Source organism: Diadema antillarum, unplaced genomic scaffold (genome assembly GCF_040938485.1).
Source record: "Diadema antillarum isolate AM-2024a unplaced genomic scaffold, OU_Dant_1.0 scf00000212, whole genome shotgun sequence".
Classification (NCBI taxonomy): domain Eukaryota; kingdom Metazoa; phylum Echinodermata; class Echinoidea; order Diadematoida; family Diadematidae; genus Diadema; species Diadema antillarum.
The window spans coordinates 26984-50191 of record NW_027271101.1 but is presented as its reverse complement, the minus strand read 5'-3'; the positions used below and the strand labels follow the sequence as shown (position 1 = coordinate 50191).

Below are 23208 nucleotides of genomic sequence, written 5' to 3'. Positions count from 1 at the left end.
TTCCAGACTAAACCGTCTACAGTAATGGTTTAATGAGAAAAATGGTGATATCTCCTTACATTTTAGGCTTTATTGCAAAAATTTTATATGGTAGGATGTTTTGTGATACAACAGACCTACACACATGCATCAAAAGTGATATCTTGAAAATGTTCTAAATCACTGCTCCCAAAGGTAAACAGAACCTTTAAGAAGTCATGTTTAATTGTGCATTATCCCCTACCTCATTTATATGATAAGACAATTATGACCATTTTAGACAATCTTATCGTGTTCTTCATTTGTGTGGGATTATCAATGCATAATACAACTTATATAATCTAATCAAATGGATCTGACGTCAACAGCTATTGTCTCGTTCTGTATTCACCTGACAGCCTTTTGTTGGCACTCATATAAGGTGGTTTTTTTTTTTTTTTAATCATGCATGCCCATGCTCGTTTGTTACAAAAAATAGAAAAATGTGATTAAATATGTAGTATAATGTGGTGTTATTAGACAGACAGGAAAATCAAGCTAAATCAGAATTTTTGCTGTGGTTTGTTCCCACAGTTCTCTTTAATAACATCTCAAAATTGATATAATCACATAATCACATAATTGTGACTATGCATGTATTTTCATAATGATAGAAACTGTCAATTAAAAAGATTTTTATTTTTTTTCCCTTCTACTTTCTGTCATTTCTGAATGACTGCCTCTGTTGAAGCCTACCTCTTCTGAAGCCCCTTACAGTAGACTAGTCAGAGTGGATATGTTATCACATCAGCTGTCAAGGAATTCATGTAAAGGGGTGTAGAGGGCACATTTCAAGGGACAAGACATAAGCCATAAAAGGACACTGAATCCAAGTAGGCCATGATTTTCTTCCATAAGTCACTTCCTTTTTCTTCTTTTTTTTTTTGGGGGGGGGGGGGGGTGAGCCTGTACATATACTGTACGCCATATCGCTGTTGGGGCGACAAAACCTTGTATCTCAAACATGTCAGATGCTAAGGAGAGCAAATAAAACATGGAAGCCAAAGCACCATAACAAATGGAATTGCCTTTTCTTTGACATGCTGTGGTGGCTTCCATATTTTTGGGTACACTCTAGGACTGCCAAGATTTGGACAGGACATCACTTAACTGATTATCTGATAATTAACCTGAAAAGCGATTTTTCACCAAAATTTTGAGATGCTACGTCTTGTCACCCCAATGATGATATATTTCATCTGGGCTTTTATTTTCAAAAATTTCACAGGTCAGGTGCTTATTGCAAGTTCAAAAACACAGGAAAATCTTAACTGTAATACCAACTCCAATGTGAAGTGGGGACGTACATTTCTCCCTTCATTACTATACCCCACAATCGTGAATTTAACCACTTGCGAATTCTGTTTGGAAGTTCCGACTTGTGAAAGAATTTACTCAGTAAATATGTAGCGTATATAGACTTATCTTACCCATATCTATAAAGCACCTTTCATTGCTAGCTTAAAAGCCTTTGTGTGTCCCTCAAAGAGCACTCTTTGTCTGAGCAGCTGTCGTTTTCTGTTGGGGTAGAGGAGGTGTCGTTCTATTGGTCTGACACTTGTTTGAAAGTCTTTTAGTGCATCTACGTTACCTCAGTCAAGTAGGGGTTTTTTTTTATATTTTTGTGGCATTTCTTTCTTTGGCTGTTTTTTTTTTACTGGAGGAGCTCAGGATAGCTTTGTTGTGATTAAAGAAACTTGAGACTAGTGTTTGATGGCAGTACTGATGTAGATTATGATGAAGATCCAGGATTTTTTGTGGAGGCTGCTGCAACAGTTTTAAGGCATTGCTTTTACACTTTAACTGCATGGATGTTTGTATTCTTTGAATGCATCTAGTTTTATAACAAATGTTTGGTTGTTTGTTTGTGTATCTTTTACGAATGTATATTCACATTACATTTCTCACATGTTTGCTTATTTGTTTATTATCCATATAAAAAATTGTAAAGATATAGAGGAAAAATACTTATACAAGTCATACAAAATTGATAACTTCTAAATATAGTTGTATAAACTTGATTATTGAATTCTTAAAATGTATGATTATTTCGAAAGAAATGAAAATCATAACTTGTTAAGTGTAGATTTTATATCAGTCATCAGTCTTAATATGAAAAAACCCTTTCTGCTCCTTGCTAGGACATATGCATATTAGAATTGTTGTACAGGTATCTTCCCAGGTATAGATTGTTCAGCTCGCTGTTGCCTTGTCGGCTCCCCACCCCTTATTTTAATTTCTTTGGAAGGAGAAGTAGAGCACAGCCAAGGAATGTAGAGAAGAAGAGAAAAGCTCTGTAATCTTTGTATCCTTTTTATCAACTTGTGTGTATGTACTAAAACATAATGTGTTGTGTGAAACAAAAGTAGCTATGATAGACATGCCTGTGTGTTTGACTGAGGTTTAACGCAACTGTAGCTGTAGGATGGATCAAGTGCGTCTTCTAATCATGACGGTACATTCCATAACACACATTAAAAAAAGAATCATAGATCCCTACGCTTTCCAGGTCAGTTATTACAATAGCCTTGCCTGCAGTCACAGGGAGTGATCACAATGTAAGATCAAAATGTCACCTGACAAAAATTGTGATGTTTCTCTGAGGGTTACCGCTTGTGGATGACAACGGAAAACTTCACGGAGCATTAGAAAAATGTAACCTGGTGTGGCATTTTTCTGCAGTGTTACAGGTAGCTCGTAATTGGCACAGTTTTTGAGCAACTTTTGCGTTGCAAGCCTTCATTTTTCACTGTCATCATGAATGGTGATATCATAATAGTTCAACCTCACAATTTAGGAAGAGTAGAAGCAAATGAGTAATACAATTTTGGTTGTAGTGTTTAAACAAATTCTACCACTGTTGACTAACTCCAAACTCATACCTCACAGTCATATCAGTTTCTCCAATTGTGTACACCTGCTAAGTTTTCCTTTTTATATGTGGTTTCAACCCTTTGCTGTGCTGGACAAGTACAACAGTCTATTTGTGACTAACATTTGATCCCCCCTCCTTTGTTTTTATTCTGATTTATCAGGCACGGGTAGCTGAGAAACAGAGACCTAAGGTAGAATACTGCTTTGGTAAGTTATCCTCTTTCATGTTTGATAATCTAAATGTCATGCATCTGTGTATATTTGTAATTCAACATGAGAATGTGTAGCACATTTGTAGCTTCTGTATTTTTTTTTTACTGGCTGTCGACAAGAGGGTATTCACATACAATTTTAATTGTAATAGTGTCATTCCATCAAACTCAATTTTTATCATTCTGTCAGCAAAGACACACAAATGATCAAAACACACATGCTCAGATGTTAAGAAAAAGTGTACGGTTTATTGCTTAAATCTAAAGTCACAAGTATACAGTCATTCTTTAAAAGAAAAATCAAAATATGTGATAATTATCCTGAAATCTCATGCAGATGTGAACCCATTCAGTATTTGAGGGAGTGAGGGAGATTTGTAATGATGATGGATATAATAACAATGATGACATTGATGATAATTCAAACATAATCACAATCATCATTGTCATCATCTCCATCATCATCATTATCATCATCATCATCATCGTTGTTATCATAATGATAATGATCATAACAATAATAACAGCAAAATTATCAAAAAGATGGCAAGGATAACAACATTGATGATTTGGTCATATTTACCAAGGTTAGCTTTTCAGAGGTTACCAGATTCTTTGGCACGACCCTGAAGTTATCTTACCCCAGTATTCTTGCTAAGGTACCTCTATTCTCACCAGTGTCAAAAGGAATAGTGTGATGGATAAGACATTTTGTCCAAGACTGTATGCCACATGGGTATGCCCTGCATTTGAGCATGCACTCAGAAGTGAAATGAATTAAGCCAGACTATACCATACCTTACTGTACCATGCCAGACTGATAGCATTTGAGGGCTTTATGGAGATACAAGTTGTAGTGTACCTCATGAGCTATTTTTGGACTTAAGTCAGAGGGGTCAAATGGTTTTTTTAGCAACCCTGACATTCATCTTGCACACCTACGCTACATACAGGTGTCCCTTTCACAGAGAATCAACTCTACCTGTATTATGACATGGTGCATGTTATTCACATTCTTCTTCTGCCAACTTCTGGTATGGTATGCTTTTGGACCGGTTGGTGCTCTCTGGCATGGTATGGTATAGTACAGTATGCTTTTGGAGTACATTGGGAAGTAGTCCAATTTTGGCTCTGTATGGCACGGTATGGTACACTTTGGGAGCATTCGAGTGCTTATATTGCACAGGAATGGTATAGTATGGTACTCTTAACCCATTTAGGATGGGCTGATTTTGCTACAACACGCATGTCCCATAGACACCTGTCCAATTAAACGAGGAACTAGTCTTAAATGGGTTAAAGAGAGCGCTTGAATGCACCCATACAGTGCAGGACCTGAAGAAATGACCTCTTTACTGAGGCTCCAGAGCATTAACCCCTACAATACAGTGAGAATAACCAATGAGCCAATAGAGATTGAGGATGTTTGTATATGAATATCAAACTTACAGTGTTGATATATTATAGGGATTATCTCAACACTGATTTATTAAGTGTGGGGTGTTGGGTGAAAGGTTACACTAAGGATTTAGGATGATGCTAGTCACTTTTTTTAATGAGTCAGAGGCCTATGTGGTTTCAGTTTTACTACAGAGAAAACATATAGAAATCGACAAAGAGTCTTCAAAAGTGAGAAAAATTCATGCTCAAGTACTTGGCCTCGTCTGGTTTCAATAAGTTGGGTATTTATTCACAGAGAGAATGTGTTTCAATTCACAGCGCTTGTGAATGTTCCCTTTGCGAGTGACTGTGTTTCAGTTTGCAGTATGGTTATTCCTTTACCAAATAAATGTGTTTCAATTGTCAGTGTGTATATTCCCTCACCAAGTTAATGCACGGTTCTATAGATTTTTTTTTCTTCAAATTTATATTATAAGGTAGGTGAGAGTGAAGCATTTTGAAAATTGCTAGAAGTCTTTGCTTGGTCATGCAGTGGGTATTTAGGGTGATGGGAGGCAGTGGAACTTGCCCTTTTGATTGAAAGGTCACAAGATTGATCAGTTTGATTTAGATTTTATTAGATTGATAAAAATTTGTTGTAATTTCATTACAGAAGCAACTGTATCAAATCAAATCCATTACTCATGATCATATTTATGAAAGCCTAGATACATGTCACTCTGATGATGCGATTTTACTTGATTTTAATTTCGTCACATGCTCCGGAGTAAGTTCTGACTCACTTTGAATTTGAATTTCTCTTGCGTAGTTTTAATAGTGGGTGTGATTGTGCTGTCTCCGGATGCAGGCTTTTTAACCAAGACTACTTGTAAATACTTTCATACCTGGTATGCTTTCATAAAGAGTTGCAATTGATCTTTCACTTGATTTATTGAGCGTAACTCATTGAATCGTGCGTAAGTTCAATATTGAGCATACGTCCTGTTTCATAAAGATACTTGCGCTTGATTTTAAAAAAGATCAAGTGTAACTTACAGTAGATTGAGCATTACCTGTGATTAATCACAAAGTTGTTTATGAAAAACAATTTGCGATTGATTGCAACTTATGCTCAATCTTTATGAAACAGGCCCCAGGTATACTTTCATTGAAAAGAGAAATTAGCTCCTTACTTTTGTAACATCACCCAGTGGTTACGTAAAAAAACATTTTTTCTTCAATAGTACTTACTGTTGTGATGTAGGAAGGGTCAGTGAATAGGCTCAGATGAAATGTTGCCAGAGGTCTACTTAACTGCCAGGTACTCCATTGACAAGTAAAGGTAGGTAAAATTAGTTTGTATGAGATGTTAACTTAAAGGTGCATGGTCGCGGTAGTGTAGAGGGCGCTGTTGATGATACTGCCGATCACCGTTAGCATTGATACGAAGATTACCGAAGTTGAGCTGTCATCAAGAGTAAAGTGCGTAGGTGTTGCTAAGTAACATTGCCTTCATTGTCTTCTTTGCGCATCGCATACCTTTTGGTAGTCTGTAGTAATGCCAGGGTGCGTGCATATGTGCTTGTTATTATGACATCACAAAAGAAGTTTGCTAAAGCTGTCATCCATCTCAGCCGAATCATGAGCCGAACTGTGATCGGACCTCTGACTACAGTGAATTGGACTTCTTTGGACTCAGGGAAGTGGGCCACAGCGTAAGCGCCAAAGAGGAGTCGATAGGTCTCTATAGGAAACTTGCGCCGTGCGCCCGCTTACGCGTTTGACTAAAACACCGGGACCATGCACCTTTAAGGTTTGTGTGGTGAGATGCTCTGTCTATATTGGTGTGTATGGTTGCAGGTACCAGAGCTATTTTGTTATTCTCTTCTTTTTTTCTTTTTAAAAAATTTTCCTCTTGACATCTTCCAGTGGTAACAACGTCGAAGCGCGACTTCTTCTTCCAAGCGGACAACCACCGCGATATGGACGACTGGGTGAACAGGATTAACAATGCGAGCAAGATAACAGTAAGTGTAAATTCTCCCTATTGGATGTATCTATGAAAACTCAAATGGCGACAGTGCTAGTTAATTTTCATAGCAATGTGTTGACAATGCTCTGCTGGTGCTGAGTGCGAGCTCTTATTTGATCGTACATGAAAAACATAGAGTAACACTTTCTCAATCTCCAAGCTACAATAGTTTCTTAGATTTCATCAGCAATTGTTACAAGTTAGAAAAATATATATCAAGTTATAAGCTGTGAAAATGCATTTCCAAAGTGACATTGTTTTAGTCATGATGAAAAGGAAAACACAGATGGGGGGGGGGGAGGGAAGGCTGAGATTGGTATGTGTCTGGTGGCATGTGACGTGGGCATCTTGCAATGGAGTCGATGTTACATTTTTTTATAGACAATGCTAAACACTGGCGCCAGTCAGACGATCCCAGACCGGTAAAAATCACTGTCAAGCCAGTGACTTTTTAGAATTTGTCAGATTTACTCATCAGACATGACCAGTAAAAGAAAGAAAAAAGAAAGACAGTCATAATTAAAGGATAATATTAAATGTTGAGGGAAGCTGAGAAAAAAAGGACTGGAGCAGTAAATTTTAGATTTAGACCAGTAAAAAATGGAAAAAACCTGGTATCTACTGTTTGACAGGGACAAGTCGGACCAGTAGGAAATATGGGTTAGTGTGCAGTCCTGAATTTGACTCCTTGAGGGCTATGCGGTTTGAAATCTTTTTGGAAGGAAACTGTCCTACATTTATGATCAAAGGCTGATTGTGCATTTGACGTCAATTCCTGTACGCTGAAGTGTTCTGCAGTCACCCACTGTATGTCAGATGTTGACGGTATTGAGGGAAAAAATACACTACTTAAAGCTTTGAGTCTAGAATTACATTTATGGATATGCATTTATGATCAACTTAATCTATTTTTGAATAAAATTTTATTACTGTCATTTGATTATCAATCTTTTTTCTCTTAATAGTTAGGCATTATACCTGCAGAGATATTAGCAAGCCTGATGTTCTAATGGGAAAAAAAAGTGCTGAACATTAATGGTTTCTCAGATTTCTACGTGACCAATAAAATGGCTGTCCAGAAATAGCTGTGTCCAGAAATAGCTGTGCCCAGCAGAAAATGAAATTAACTCTGACCCAAAGTATCTTGTTCCAAAGGAAGGAAAACTATTTGAAAACAAGCAAAGGGGGCAAAATGCACCCAAAACAAATTTAAACAAAACAACATGAAATGAGTGCCACTAGCAACTGTAGGATTCATTTCCTTTGGCCCAAATGTTGTAATTAAAAACATCATCTCCTACAACTGTTATCAAGGTCTTTATATACACACGTGATGATATGAGGTAAAACAGCAAAAATGCAGCATCCTAATAACTCTTCAGAACTGTGAATTGCTATAATGTCTTAGCATGCTGTGCCAAAAGAGACAATAAAATATTGTTTGCCAAGAAATATGCTGTCTTGATAGATAAGTAAACCTCCTGTGTAGTCCAAGGTCTCCCTGAACAAAACAAAATCTTAAAGTGGGGATGGGTTATTTAAATTTGATTATCTCTCCAAATATTAATATACTTGCAACATATGAACTTTATTGATGTATCTGCAAGCCTATTTTTAAAGGGTCATAGGTTCATGATTCTTGTTAGTGATGCATCTGGCGATTGCCCTGTAAAGATACTGTTCATTTGTGTTTATTCATTTAAAATGATAATCAAATCCCTCTTTATCCTGACTGTTTCTTTGTTTTTGATTAAGAAATATGTTGAGATCTCCAATAGGTATGACCCTTCTTCAGTGTCTTAATGCTGGCATTCATTAAAGTAAATCCAGTTGGCTTTACTTCAACTTTACAAATTTGCTTATAACCCCTTGACCCCCAACCCTTTTTTCAGGTAGTATGGCCTTGCCCTTAACAGTGAAAAACCTTGGGTTGCTCAGTAAGTTAGTTCAAAGTGACCAGTTTAGGGAAGTGTTATAGATATAATATGATGTATGAAACAGCACTAACATGAAGGTCCAACTTGGGCAACTACTTGGTGCCCACAGGGGGTGGATGGGAATGCGTTTCAGGCGTTTTAACCAACAAGAGGTGCCGATGAGTCTGTGTGGGAAAATCGCTGCCGGCAGCTGTCTCTGTGATATCCGCCATTCTACGCAACGCTTGAGGCATGGAAGCCTGTGTCAGGCAGAAATGACAGCAAAGGCGAACATATTCTGAAACAATAACAACAATTAAATCATAGATAGGATTTTTTTTTAAATGGTGTATTCATAACCATGAGAGCTGATACTGTTCTTTTTTTTTCGGGGGTGGGGGGGGGGGGGGGGGGGGTGCTGCTTATCATCCGTAACGAGGTACCAAAATGCCACACTTAGAATGTACTAAAGCAGTTGGCTTTTAAAGTTGCTAATTTTGCCATGTTGCACTGATTTTGTTTCAGAAGATTCACTCCACCATAAAAGTATGACTGGCTTTTCCAGAACATTTATCCTAATGCAAACTGTCATTCCTTTTTCTCATTCACTGCTGGAACTAATTTGCCACATACAGCGGAATGTGAAAGGGGAGATAATATGCTATATATGGCATATATTCAGTGAGTGTAATTTTTCTCGAATTGGGACTTCCTGACAATTTTGTGTGTGGTTGAATTTGCGATTGCTGAGTACAGTAATGATTGGAGAATTTCATGCGTGCTAGTGACATTTATGCCGAGATCAGAGTTAAATTCTTTGGAGATCAGAGTTAGAAAATTTCATGTGTTGTTAAATTTGGGAATAGCACTCAACTCACAAAATTTGCCCCCCCCCCCCCAAAAAAAAAAAAAGAAAAGAAGAAAATAAAAACCTCACGAAATGCATGGCACATGTTATATACAGTATTGATGGTACATTCCACAGTCTTGAACTATGTACATGTAGCAAGGTAAGAGGAGCCCTCTGCCATGTGTCTTCTGCAGCTCTGGAGGATGACTGTGCAGCAAGTTGTACAATGTACCCTGTTAGTGGTACCCTTGTGTACACATTCTACAGGGAAGCAGCCTGTTCAGAAGAACTAGTACACAAAAACTTGAAAATGACTAGGCCTCAACTGTCATTTAACCATTATAGAAGGCAGTGTTTTATATACACAAAAATATCATGACTATCATGTTTTTGGTCATTGACCTTACAAAAATCACATCCAGTATTGCAATATGCGTGTACCAGGTACTTCAAAAATTTATTCATGCTCATCTGATTCTCATCTAGCAAATTTTAACTTAATTTTGCAAGACTCTGCACCAAAACATGATCATGGAATGGAGGGATACTCGAAAAGAAAATGTATCCACCATTGATTACAAAAAAAACCAAAAAAACTCATTTTTGGATAAACTGGTGAAAGTGAAATACACTTTGCTTGCATCTTTCAAATCTCTCTAAAATACCACATTGCGACTCCTCTGCTCAGGTACCCTCAACAATAGCAAACCCCGGCGGTCTCCCCCTCGGAGACAAGAACGGCGGCGACATGAGGGCGGTCAGCTACAAGACGGAGGTAGTGGGCGGAGTGGTCATCCGGACACCGGTACAGGTGAGGAACCAACCGCTGCATGGCTATGAAGAATGCGATTCTAATGCAGATGCTTTTTTACCTTGTCTCTCCGCATTGCCTCTTTTTATCTGATTCCCAGATGTTGTTGTTTTTTTTTCCCCGCACATCCTTCAGTAGTATGAAGATTTCTTTCATCAATACCAAGATCCATTTGTTAGGGCCCCAATCTTTCAATGACATTTTCTCCCTATCGTATAAACAGGCCTAGAATATTCAATCTGGTATTGAGGAGGTATTTGATATACCTTCCAACAGTGGTAAAAAAAGAAAAAAAAAGGTGTTCAAAATGTAGTTTGAGTCATATTTCAGAGTTATGATTCTGTAGTATTCCTTTTGGGGTAAACCTACATTTTGTACTTGAATATTTTCCATAGTTGAGTAATCCATGAGACCAGTTTGATTTTGCAATAGTGGTAAAGGTCGTGAAATTCTTCTCGCTTCCCTTTACAAGAGTAATTCATAGAACCACTTCCACATCACAAGAGTGGTTATAAAAACAGAGAAAGAATACTATGCCCTACTTTCATTAGGACTGCAACAGTTCTGACATTTTAGATACCAAGTAGTACAGTTTATCAGATGAGAATCAGCAATCAGAACTGTGTTCAATTAACTCATCTTTACTACCAACTATTGGAAACAGCCTCCTTCTATTTGTTTAGATATTCTGATTTCAGTAAAACCCAATCTCGACTGTCCAAAATTGTGAAGATCATGTCACATGATTTTACATTTCCAATCTTCTGTAAGCAGCAATCTTGAACACACCAGCAAAGTTGGAGGACAATTTGACAATCAAATAAAAAGTTACGACGGGTACATTTTCTGTGCTGTTATTGCTGGCTATGGAAATTACTACAGTTCATGATATTATGTATGAACAACAATAATATTAAATGATATCAGTGCTTATTGACATCAATAAAGGACAGTTTGTATCAAAATCAGTAGCAGTATAATCAACACAACATATTGAAACTTGATTAATTTTAAAATGGCATACTCATATCGTGTAAAAAGTGTCAGTGATTTCCTTTAGCTTCCAACCTGACATTGTCTAATTTCAATCTTACCACAAGCAGGTCTGTTACATTGTAATTGGTCACCATAGAATAAGGCACTTGTTCATTATATATACCTTTGACTGCCTGATTAAAGATTAATTGAAAGTATAAAGCTGTTTCATTTGATGGCACCTGTGAAAGGTAAAGGCTTAGTGAAATGGTACAAAGACCTTTGAAAAGCAGCATTTTGTGAAGAAACTTGAGCACCATGTCATTATGATTTGTTGCTGTAGATGATTACAACCAATTTTTGTAATTGTTTTGCCTATCACAATCTGTGAAGACTCACCTGCTTTATGTAGGTCTTCTACTTTGGGACAATGAGATATTGCCGTGATATGACTGCTAATTTTCAACTTTCGCTTTCATAGCGTGCCACATTCAATCGTGTAGCACTGAGATCAACCAGCAATCTAAAGTCGTCCTGTTTGAACACTCATCCTTTATCAACTATTAATCTTTCACTGTGGAAAAAAAATGAGTATATTCCAATCTTTTACGGAGCGTATGTGATAGTGCTGACAAGATTTAGGTGAAGTTTGTGTTTAGTGGTACTTCTGACTGGCTGCAATGTCTCTTTCACATCAATATTCACAAAGGAAACACTAATCAGCAACAATTTTGGGTTACCCTCCACCAGACGATATGTTGTATTCCTCTGCGCAGCAGACTTGTGTGAGTTTTTGCTGCAGTGTAGGGTAAGAGTGAAGTACTGGATGACAGTGTGAATTACTGGGGTCCTAGATGATACATGGTAAGGCCTGCCCTGTTTGGCAGATCCATCAAAGTGCTTAGCATGGCTGACAGTGTTTGTTTCTTCTTCTTTTCTTTTCTTTTTTAAATTTTAAACCAGCTCACACCAACTCTTTTCAATTCAGTTCATTTCAATTCAGTTTTTTTGTCCGTGTTATATCAATACAAATGTCAACGCTATATCAATACAATGGAAAGTATGTTACAGCTGCCTCAGAATGCATAACTTTTGAGCTTAAAAATAATGAATTAATTCTGATTTTAAGATAATGTCCTGCCATTAAAAGTGAAAAACACTGCATTCAGTTTATAAGCCAAAATATGTACAGTTCTAGTCCATGAGACAAGGTCAGATCTTGACAAACAAGGCATTGCCAAGTGTGAAGTCTAGTCTTTTTTTTTCCTTGGTTATTTTATTCTTTTTTATTTTTTGCCACAGACACAGGAAATCTGTCCTTGGTTGTGAAATGACACTGGTAGCCCATCTACCCACTACTGTGTAGCATTGTATGGTAGAGCAAGTAGTTGGTCCTAGATGCCTGTACAGTGGACACAGTTTGCTTTGAGTAGATTGAATTTCGTGCGTGTCCCTGAAAGGCAAGGACCCAGGGTCGGCCATTTCCTTGATGACCTCGGAAGAATTGTCGTGAAGGTGTGAGAGAAAGAAGAAAAGGGTAAGCTAGAGACAAGGAAATGAGTGAAAGAGGAAAATAGAGGGTAAAAGCAGAGGACAAAAAGGATGAGGTAGAAATAGGGAGAAACAAAAGGATGATTCAGAGAAAAATAAAGAGGAGTTAGATAAATGAATGAGGTAAAATAGGAGAAAAGGGATTAAACGGAGGAAAGGAAATGGTATGAGGAACAAATGGGTGACACAGTGAGGAAAAATGCATCAGCTTAGATATAAGACTGAGGAGGGTATAGAGGAGGATAAAATGGGTAAAACAGCAGGTAGAAAACAGTAAACTGGCAAAATGATGGGAATCAGATGATAGATGAAAGAGAATTGGGATGAGCGAAACGCAGAGAGCAGAGAGTCTGTCAAACAAGAAATTTGAGAAATGGAAAATTCGAGAATTTCTGTCACGGAAACCTGTGTACATATGGGTGTGAGATGAAGGGAGAGATACTGGACTTCATTATTTCGATGCAAAAAGATTTTCTGGCTGATCTTGGATTTTAAAAAAAGAAGAAGATAAATAAATGAATAAATAAATAAATGAATAAAAACAAATCCAGCTTTTCACAAGATATTTCATGTTCAGTACAAAGTGCTTCTTTTTAATGGCAATGATAAACTTATGACTTACTGTACGAGTGCAGACTTTTTCTTGATGGGCCAATTTCAGTGAACTTCTCTTGTTTATGATTTTGCAGATGAGAGTGGTATTATGCAATACTTGATACCTTCCCAAAGTCAACTGTTAATTCTTGAGCAAAAATCACACAGATTTCTGCACTGCAAAATGTTTTATGTACCGTACAGCCCAGTTGTATAGATAGTGTTTGTGATTTTGTAGGGCAAAGAATGAGGAGCACATCATGAATAATTGTACAGATTTTATTTCTTACATGCCAAGAATCAAACTTAAAGTGTACCAATACCCTGAATATTATGTTTGCTATATTTGTAGAATATACTTGAATTTTTTGTCACTCTGATTTTTATTTATTTGACTTTAAATGTAAATTTTAAAAAGAGTATGCACAAACAAAAATGACTTGAAATAGACTAGTCAATCAACCGATTCTTTCAATCGAACAATTGTGCTATCGATATATTTTCCAAATACGTCTTGAATAACAGTGATATGCAATGCCTTGGCACTATCAACTAACCGATTGACATGGAGTCTTGATATTATTCGTAAAAAACATATGGGTCTAGCTAGAACACGCATTCATCAGTACCAGCGCTTACGGAGCACAACTTAAACGTGCTAAATTGTTTTAATAGAGATATGATCTGATTTATCAAAATATGCTCATGCTTTCAGGGGCTATCACAGGTGAATTATGGCTGTTTCTTCTGTATTTTAGCTGTACACAAATTTGATTTCCAGGGTATTGGTATACTTTAACCCATCCGTATGAGATTCACTGAATCCCTGTGGAGTTTCCATGTGACATGCCAGGTTCCGACAGCCAAAGTGTTACCAAGTCAAAGGGCAGTTTAAGTCATTATTGCTGGTTGCAGAAGCAAGGGAGGATTCAATATCCTGTTCGCTCTTCGTCGCTGACCCCGGCGTGATAGGAACGTCACACGTCCGGTAAGAAGTGCCCCTGTCATCGTACCAAGGGGAATCTGGATCAGACGGCAGGACGTGTCTCTCTTGGAGGCCTGTCACAAATCGTGGAATATCTGACGAGCATTTCCTCTTTGCCCCAGCAAAGGAGTGAATCCTAGCCATCAAAAAATCCTACAATCAGGACAGTCACTACATTGCCGAACGTCCTGCGGCCTAATCCCCGGCAAGTAAACAAACCAAAAAACAAAACAAGAATAGTAGATATTTACGGAGAGGGACATGTGCTCTTTTCTCTCGTGCATCGAAGAATTTTCGGAATGAGATGGAAGAATCTATTTTCGGGGTCTGTGCAGTCTATCATCCTTATCTCTTGCCAGCACTCTCTCGTCTCGCTGTCTGAAATTGAGGGTTTCCTGCACGATCAGAGTTCCTGTCATATTGTCGGTCCAGGAAGGCTCAGGTTCTTTCGAAAACTATCTTTAAAAAGAGCCCAGGATCGGTGAGGTCTTTTATCTGGTGATGGACGTATGCTTCGGTATAAGGATAGAAGTTGGCATAGTTTATTTTATTTGTGTGAATTCTGTGATGTGGCAAGAAGACATTTCAGTTCCTGCTAAACCCTTTATATGAGACGTCTTTGCACAGTAATGTGCGTGCTGTGGTAGGCTTCCCTTTAAATTCTATCATAAGTTCAAAAGTTATAATATCTGTTCATTGGAATATAGCATATTGCAGCAATTTGATATTTTTAGTCATTTGTACATTATCAATTGAAAATTGTGAGGTAGTGACATCATCAGCTCAGTCATTTTCAAACTCATATCAACTGTTCAAGAGCTGTTTTGCAAAAATTAGCAAAGCTGCACTATTCCATAACTTCCCTGATTTTTATCTGATTTTGACCAAATTTTTACTGTTTTGCTTATAAAAGTGTGCTCTTCCTTTTCAGACTAAATTTTAACTGGTCTGAAATTTCCTTTCAAGTTTGATCCACCACAGTGCCTTTGAAAGAAGAAGGATGATTATTGTCATTTATTACAAATTGGCAGATTGCTATTTTTTAGAAAACTGTTTGGCATTTTCTGTGACAGATATGTTGTAAGTGATTCAAGGTATTTCTGAGCTAATGCGAGACATCCTTTGTGCAATTTTGAATCTCCTTGGAATGACTGAGCTCTTGTAACAGCTCACCACCCTGAAATGTGATGAAACTTGCAAATTGGCAACAATGCCTTTCGTGTTCGAACCTGACAGGACTTAATAGAGGAGTGTAGGAAGATCATCTGCTTGGTTAATTTTCTGCCTCATTAGGGGGAAGAAATTGGTTGATTGGTTGATTGATGCGGGGGGGATTGGGGAATTTCCCAAATAGACGAACGTGTCGTCCACTCGAGTCGGCTGTCAATTGGCGTACAGTGGCAGCATCTTCCCCGCAGCTCTTCTTCATCCTGATGACAGCCTAGGAGTTTGTTAGGTGTGACTTCAAGGCTTCCGGATCTGCTGCCTGCCAGAGTAGCTATTTTCATTGCACTCATTTTATCATTTACTCTGCCAGTGAGGTTAAGTTTTTTGCTGATATTTGTTTGTTTGTTTGTTTGTCTGTCTGTTTGTCTGTCTGCCTGTTCAAAAGTTATGAATGGATTACACACATACACACTTGCATAACTGGTATTTATGGATCGCATTCTCATCACTAGCTACAAGTAAACTTCTTGCCCATCACCACCAATAGTAATACAAGCCCTGTGACCAAAAAAAATAAAATTGTCATTGACACTGTTAAAATTTGTACACCTGAAGATCCCGAAAATTTGCTGAGTGTTCCCTAGAGGGGAATAAAACCTAAATATACATGTGGATTGAGTGAATGCAGCAATATTAGTATAATGCATCAGTGAAAATTGGAGGAAAATCTGACAGGCTATTGAAAGGTTCAGGATTTTCAAAGTTTTGGTGTCGCTATTGCTGGAAGAGAAGACTTCAACATTTTTTGACCTCATGTATGGAATATAATATAAAGAAAATGTCAAGAAAATTCAATATATTTTCACTTTTCTAGCATAATAAAAGAGCACTTGACTTAGCTTTTTCAGAAAACAGGGGTAATAATATTACCCATAACACCAGAAACCAGAAAACGGGCAAATGATGTCGACCCCTCACAGGTCAACCGATGTGACTTGCAATAGTCGGCAAACCTTGTTAGGTTGGCACAGTGTGTGCCCTACAAGAAGAAAGAAAGAATGAAGTAATGGGGCATGTTTATTAGAAACCAAAATATTTCCACAAATTATGTTACATGTAATGCCCCTGTCATAATTTCATCAGACCTATCTCATAAATGATTTACTGCAGTATAGTTCCCCCCCTCAAAAAAAAAAAAAAAAATAGAATGTTGTTGGATGGTCACATGATTTCGTCAGAAATTACTGCATTCAGTGGTACAGCAAGTTACTTTGTTCCATTTCTTTTTAAAGCTGTGCAGGTGTTGTTAAGTTGGATCCATTGTGTAAAAGTGTCAGTCAGCAATACACATGACCACTGCTACTGATTTTATGATTTTGAAAGGGAACTTTTTTGGCTCCTGCACATGTACTTATAGACAGTTCTTATGTGGCTGTTCAAGTGCGCTTTTTCTCTAGAATATGTCTTGTGGCTAGGCACATGTCTTTATTTATAAGTTGTGGGTTTGAGGTCAAGTAGAGGTACCATCAAGTTTATTGTTTTTTACCCACAAAGTGCCGCTGTCTTCCTTGAGTAAAAGGGGAATACCCAAACTTAAGCTCTTAGCTTTGTCTATGACCCCGTTTACAGCGCGGGGCTGGGCCAAGCCCAGCCTCAATTGCGAGGCCAGGCCCCGCAATTTTGTCCGTTTACACTGCTGGGCTCAGCCGCGCTTTTGATTCAAACCTTTCAATATGTTGTCATAGTGGCGCTCTGCTTGTAAACAAATGCAATTTGGTATTGTCTGGTTTTCAGACCCTTTGTGTAATGAATTCCGTAGCGACGAAGTCGCCGTTCAGGCAAAGGCCTTTGCCGAAGGAAAAAATCCTTTGCAGGACAAAACCACCTTAAACTATACTAGTTTTCGACGTTGAGGGGGTTAATATCCTGAACAGCGAAATAGTACAGACAGAGGGTTTGGAAGCCAGACTAAAATTGGCCGCGCATTTGGCCCAGTTTACGTTTACACTGAGAAAAGGCCGGGCTCGGCCGAGCCGCGGCCGCGGCCGAGACCACCTCCAGAGCGAGGCCAAATGCAAGGCCAATTTTGGCCTTGCATTTGGCCTTTTGCGCGTTTACACTGAAGCGGGGCTGGGCCGAGCCTAGCACTGTAAACGGGGTCTTGGTGCTTGGTGCGTCATATGCAACTAACATGCAGTTAATTGAAAAGGACATTAGCAATACATTCTTTCACTTTGAAGAAAAATGAAATGCTGTAAAGGAACCAAAAAAAAAAAAAATATTCCCGAGTGCATTAATGCATGTACTACTGGTCCAAGCGTGTGTTTTGCTTCTTGTGGCTGGATCTAGTGTGGATCACGGTCCTGGCTGCTTCCTCTGACAAAATGTCAAGGAAGAGCTAGAGATAAAGTGCAGAGAGGAGCAGACAATCATCAATACTGTTTGGTCTGTCATCAAGCTCTGATGGCTGGCCATAAACAATGGGTTAATGTTGTACCCTCTTGTTTTACCCTTTTGTTGGAGCATTACCGACACCATATCTAGAAAATGACTTTTATGATGGAATTTTCCTCTAAGTTAAGTTTCGTCCTTCTGTAAGCTGAGTAAGCAAATATTAGTTTGTAGCTGTTGTGGCTGGTCAGTCTCTATGTTAAATCACTTCAAAATGCTCAGCGAGTCTTGCTGAGCAATGTTGTGTGTTATCATGTCGTCCCTTCTAGTATTAGGTAAGAACTCTGTGTCCCTTGGAGCTTAGATAGGACATAAAATGGAGGTCCCGTGTGTGAGAGAGTCACAACCCCCACACACATGTAAGAGGTCCAGCTTCATTCATTCATTGCTGAAGAGCAGGGGGCAACAGCCAGTGAATTGGGTCATCTCAAACACATGCAGGAAAATGCACCAGACCAGTCAATCAGTACGGGTACGATTATATACCACATGGTGGTCTGTACTCCGAACCGTAAGAAGTGCAAGTCAAAATTTATGATTGTTCAGATATCTTTCTGCAATCATCATGTATATGAGTTTATCATTCTGAGTCCTGCATCAAATTAACCCTCTCATTATCATCATAGGCAACTGTTTCACAGTTTCAATAGCAGTCTGACACATTGGTCCTCCAAGGAATAATTTTTCATGTAAGGCATCGGTGCATTGAGAATCTTTATCAGTTTTATCGTATTTTTTAAAGCAACAACTCTGGTATCAAGTTAAACGTCTTCCAAAATGTACTGTAAAGTTTCAGCCACTTTGATTATTTTCATCATTTATACACTGATTTTAATTTTTATGCCTCCGCCACGAAGTGGTGCAACAGGCATTTTTGCAATATAGTTTTGCTACATTTTCTCCATGTTTATGAATCATTTCTTGCTGTACTAACCTGCTATGATTGATGTATTGAATATGCTGTCATCTTATCATGCAGATTAGAAACTGTTATCGAAGTGAAATGAACAAAATGAAATCAAATTGCATCAATATAGTTATCCCACATTAGTAGATAGCGGATAATTATTCAGACAGGCTATCACCTGTGGGCAACAACTGTTATGCGCGGTGAACAGAGTTTATATCAGCCATTGTAAACTCTCTTCTTGTCTGATCCACACAGTTGCCAAACAAATTTTAGAGAGGGAACAATTTATAGCAACAAAGAAATCTTTGCACGAGAAGTGAGGAGTGATAAAAAGGGGAATGTTCCCCTTCGTTTGATTAGGACGATGCTTAATTAGGACTGCGCGCATCACGTTTAGAGAGTGACTAATTCGTCAGACGCGGTGGATCGTTGTCGTTACCTGGCAACGACTGCTCGCCACTTAACGGGCTTTGCGAGCACATCCTGTATGAGCCAAGTTGGATCTAGACAAAGGAACAAAAGAAGTTTTTAAGCGGGTTAAAAAATTAGGATCTACCTTGGACTGAAAGAGCTATCAAGTGTCTTGTGTTTGTGTGTGGGGGGGGGGGGGGGGATAGGTCTTATTCTGCTTTGTTGTTGAGAACAGTTGTGATGTGTTATGATGGTACTGTAATAAACTTGCAGACATTGAAGCCTAGAAAACAACAAAAATAAGGTAGTTGATTTACAATAAACTTCCTGCAATTGAAAGTTTTACAGCTGAACTTTTCAGTTTTTGATTTCAAAGTCTGAGGTTTTGATGTTAAAATCCTTTGTGTCATGATGAAGAAAGAAATAGTGATGTTTAGAACTGAGAGACGCTCCAGGTTTGATTTCTGGACTCGCCCCTTGTAACCTTTCTCAGTGATAAAATGCCTAATCCCCAGCATGTTTAAAAATCCCATCAAAACTTCAAAGGCAATTTTTCTCAGAACTGTATTGCCTGGTGGTTGGCCTTCTTACTACTTGTTATATCTGTGATAAAATTTTGGGATTAATGTAAACAAATGCATGCAATTGCACACCATTATAAAGTTGTGTATCTGGAAGAAATTCAATGCTCTGATATTGATGAGTGGCAATGTTATCAGGTTTCCATGGCAACCCATGGTGATGGGTGAGAATTACTTTTAGCAGTGACTCTTGTACAGGGCTTTCCCCTACCTCTGTGAAGCTAAGCAATCGCGGTCTGAATCGTTGAGTAATCGTGGCGATCATATCAGATCTTATCCAATCTTATCAGATATTGAGGGCAGTTGTGGCAATCGTTTTGATGGTGCACAATCTTTGAACTGTCCAACACTTTTCCATGATCATCATGATTGCGATGACTAAAATCCAGATCTGTTACAATCACTGTGATTACTCCATGATTCAGACCATGATTTCAACAGGGGCGCAGATTGTGATGGACATTAACGAAAATTCCATGATCAACTACCAATGGCCAGTCATGGCCTGCCTAGCAGATTGCAAGACACTGGGAACCCAATATTAGGAGCTCTTTCTTAAGGTCAACAATGAGTCATTCTTTGGTTTCTGGACTGATGTGCTGTCGGGGGCTCCCTATGTAATTCATCTTTTCTGTTTTACTTGATGATTACGTGTAGGCCTATATGCATTAATATTGCCTGCTAGAGCTTAAAGGGGCATAGTCCCGGTAGTGTAGATGGCACTGTTGATGATGCTGCCGATCACCATTAGCATTGATACGAAGATTACCGAAGTTGAGCTGTCATCAAGAGTAAAGTGCGTAGGTGTTGCTAAGTAACGTTGCCTTTGCTGTCTTCTTTGCGCATCGCGCAGTCTGTAGTAATGCATACTGTATGTGCTTGTTATTATGACATCACAAAAGAAGTTTGCTAAAGCTGTCATCCCCCTCAGCCGAATCATGCGCCGAACTGTGATCGGACCACTGACTAAAGTGAATCGGACTTCTTCGGACTCGGGAAAGTGGGCCAAAGCGTAAGCGCTAAAGAGGAGTCGATAGTGTAGGTCTTTATAGGAAACTTGCGCCGTGCGCTCGCGTACGCATTTGACTAAAACACGGGGACCATGCACCTTTAATGTCACATGGGGGCATATGAGTGTCATATTTGACCGATTCATCCCATTGAGGCAGGTAATCATGACTGTCATCACTTTTCTCGCTACAACCACAGTGACCCGGTGTGTCATCTTCATAACCCTGGATGTGACTGTTGAAGAGACCTAATACCACTGATCCCGGTGTCTGACATGCACCTGTCTTCATGCATCCATCTGCCCTTATAGTGTCCACTGAAAAAAAATTCCCCCTCAAAGAGAAAAAAAGACTGTTGGTAGATCCATCATTCTCATCAACCCTTTCTTTTAAGTAACCTATATACTGTGCGCACTGGTCAGTCTTGCAAATTTGTCTGTGTTGCCTATCAATAACCCAATTTGTCCTGGTCACTAATGTAGCATGGACATGGGAAAACCTCCATAGATTGTGTTGGGTTGTCTGCCCTTTCACTGTTGTTGGTATAAATGGTAGTGAAACAAAGTGCAAACATAAGACAAAAAATAGAATGAATATCATGGTAGACTGTATAGCATGAATATGTGAGAACCTCCAGAGGCTTAAAAGGGTTTCCCTTTCTCTGTTATTAGGGAGCTTTAGATTTGCAATGCGAATGTTTAAGACAACGATTGCATTGGCGGTTCTCCTCTCTTCCTGCATCGTGTTGCAAAGTAGCTAGATAGATTATGTGAGGACGCAGCCTATACAAAGTAAAATGGTGCCCCCATATGATCATTGCATCAAGTAGCTCTCTGCATTGTGAGTTGAGAGGATGCAGAAATGGTCCAGAACAGACCGTGCAGACTCAGATGATATGAGGTTGATTTTTACTTAATGCAAATTTGCGCGTGCGCAAAACATTTTGTTTTCCCCTTTGAACGTCCATGCCGAGAAAATCTAAAGCTCCCTATTGGTATAAATAGATCGCAGCTTTACAAATCAGACATGTGTATGTGTGTATAAATGGCTTACGTCATACCCCACCTTTTGATAAGGAATGTTGCCCTACATTTTGTGCTTGATGATTGCCCGAGTCTGGGACTAACATGAGGTGTGTGCAGAAGGACTGCCATATCGATGAGGCTGTGGCCAAGTTTTGCAGAAATTTTGCCATGTAACGATGGTGTTAAAGGAGACCGCCAGACTAAGGGAGGTTTTAGTTTTAGAAACATATGCCAATGAAATATCTGTAGCATGGCTGTGACCCTTGTGAAGAGTAAACCAAGAAATAATAAAATAATGGCACTAATTTATCAGTAACATTATATTGAGTGTTTAGATTACATCCATGGAAAATGATACATTGTATGATTCTCAATTATTAGGTCCATGGTATTAGCATCAGCGGCATGCATGCACGAGCAGTAGGTATAGACTTGCTATATGATCATGCATGTACATGAGGAGGGTGTGACCAAGGATGACCAAGGAGGTACTCATACCTCCTTGGTGTGACTGTGTTCATGGAGGTGCTATAAACTTTAAAGTGCTCTATGTTACATCAATTAGATTATTAAAGTGATGTATCGCTACAGAGCATCAACTTGGCAGAAAATCGCACAAATGTTGTCCTTCAAAAATCCATAAAAATTCCTGGATCACTATCATAATTGAATCATTGGTTTCTTGTGTCATTATCAACTTTTCTTGCAAGTTTTATTCAAATCCATGGAACACCTTCTTGAGTAATTTTGCAAACAGACAAACCAATATGATGATCTCATGACCTCCTCCAGTACTCATGGATGATATCATTATCAGTGGGAACGGTATTTTTGCAAAGTATCCTTTTAGATGATAGTGGACGATGCAGGTGATGGACTTGTAACTTCTGTTAGGTCAAGAGACTAGACAGTGATGTGTTGATATTTGTACCACAGTCATTCTTCTCATGCAATTTATGAAAACCCATGGGGAATAAGTAGTTTTTCAGTCATTTTCAGTGGTCCATGAGGGTCCAATTGCTTTCCACTGGCATGTCAAACTGATTAACATTAAGAACAAATCTTATTTCAGTGATGCATCATCAGAATAAAGCAGGGTATTTTTGGGGGAGGGGGGTGGGAGTGTGGGTTGTGGGTTTATTGGAGGATGGATTCATGGCAAGGTATGTAAAATGATGATGATGATGATAATGATGATGATGATGATGATGATGATGATGATGATGATGATGATGATGATGATACCGTATACAATGTATCTGTTTGAAAACATTCAAGGGTGCAGACAAGTTTTGCATTTGATCCCCTCCTCGGCGACTTTTCAGCTAACTGTCGCCTTTTGTGTTGAAACGATGCAGATGCAGTTCGTGTGCCATCATGTTCTCTTACGTCATTTGACGGGAGGAAAATTGAATCGATAGTGGTGGAGAGGTTTTGCCCCTGAGGAGTGTGAAG

At 38.7% G+C, this 23208-nt stretch overlaps 1 protein-coding gene across 1 annotated transcript in view; it reads left to right on the top strand.

Moving 5' to 3' along the window:
* Positions 1 to 23208, top strand: part of LOC139724381 (pleckstrin homology domain-containing family A member 1-like) — an 82112-nt gene that overhangs the window by 35629 nt on the left and 23275 nt on the right. The window contains exons 4-6 of the mRNA XM_071635527.1: positions 3054 to 3099; positions 6414 to 6511; positions 9971 to 10093. Coding sequence (XP_071491628.1) covers positions 3054 to 3099; positions 6414 to 6511; positions 9971 to 10093 — 267 coding nt within the window. The remainder of the gene's footprint in view (positions 1 to 3053; positions 3100 to 6413; positions 6512 to 9970; positions 10094 to 23208) is intronic.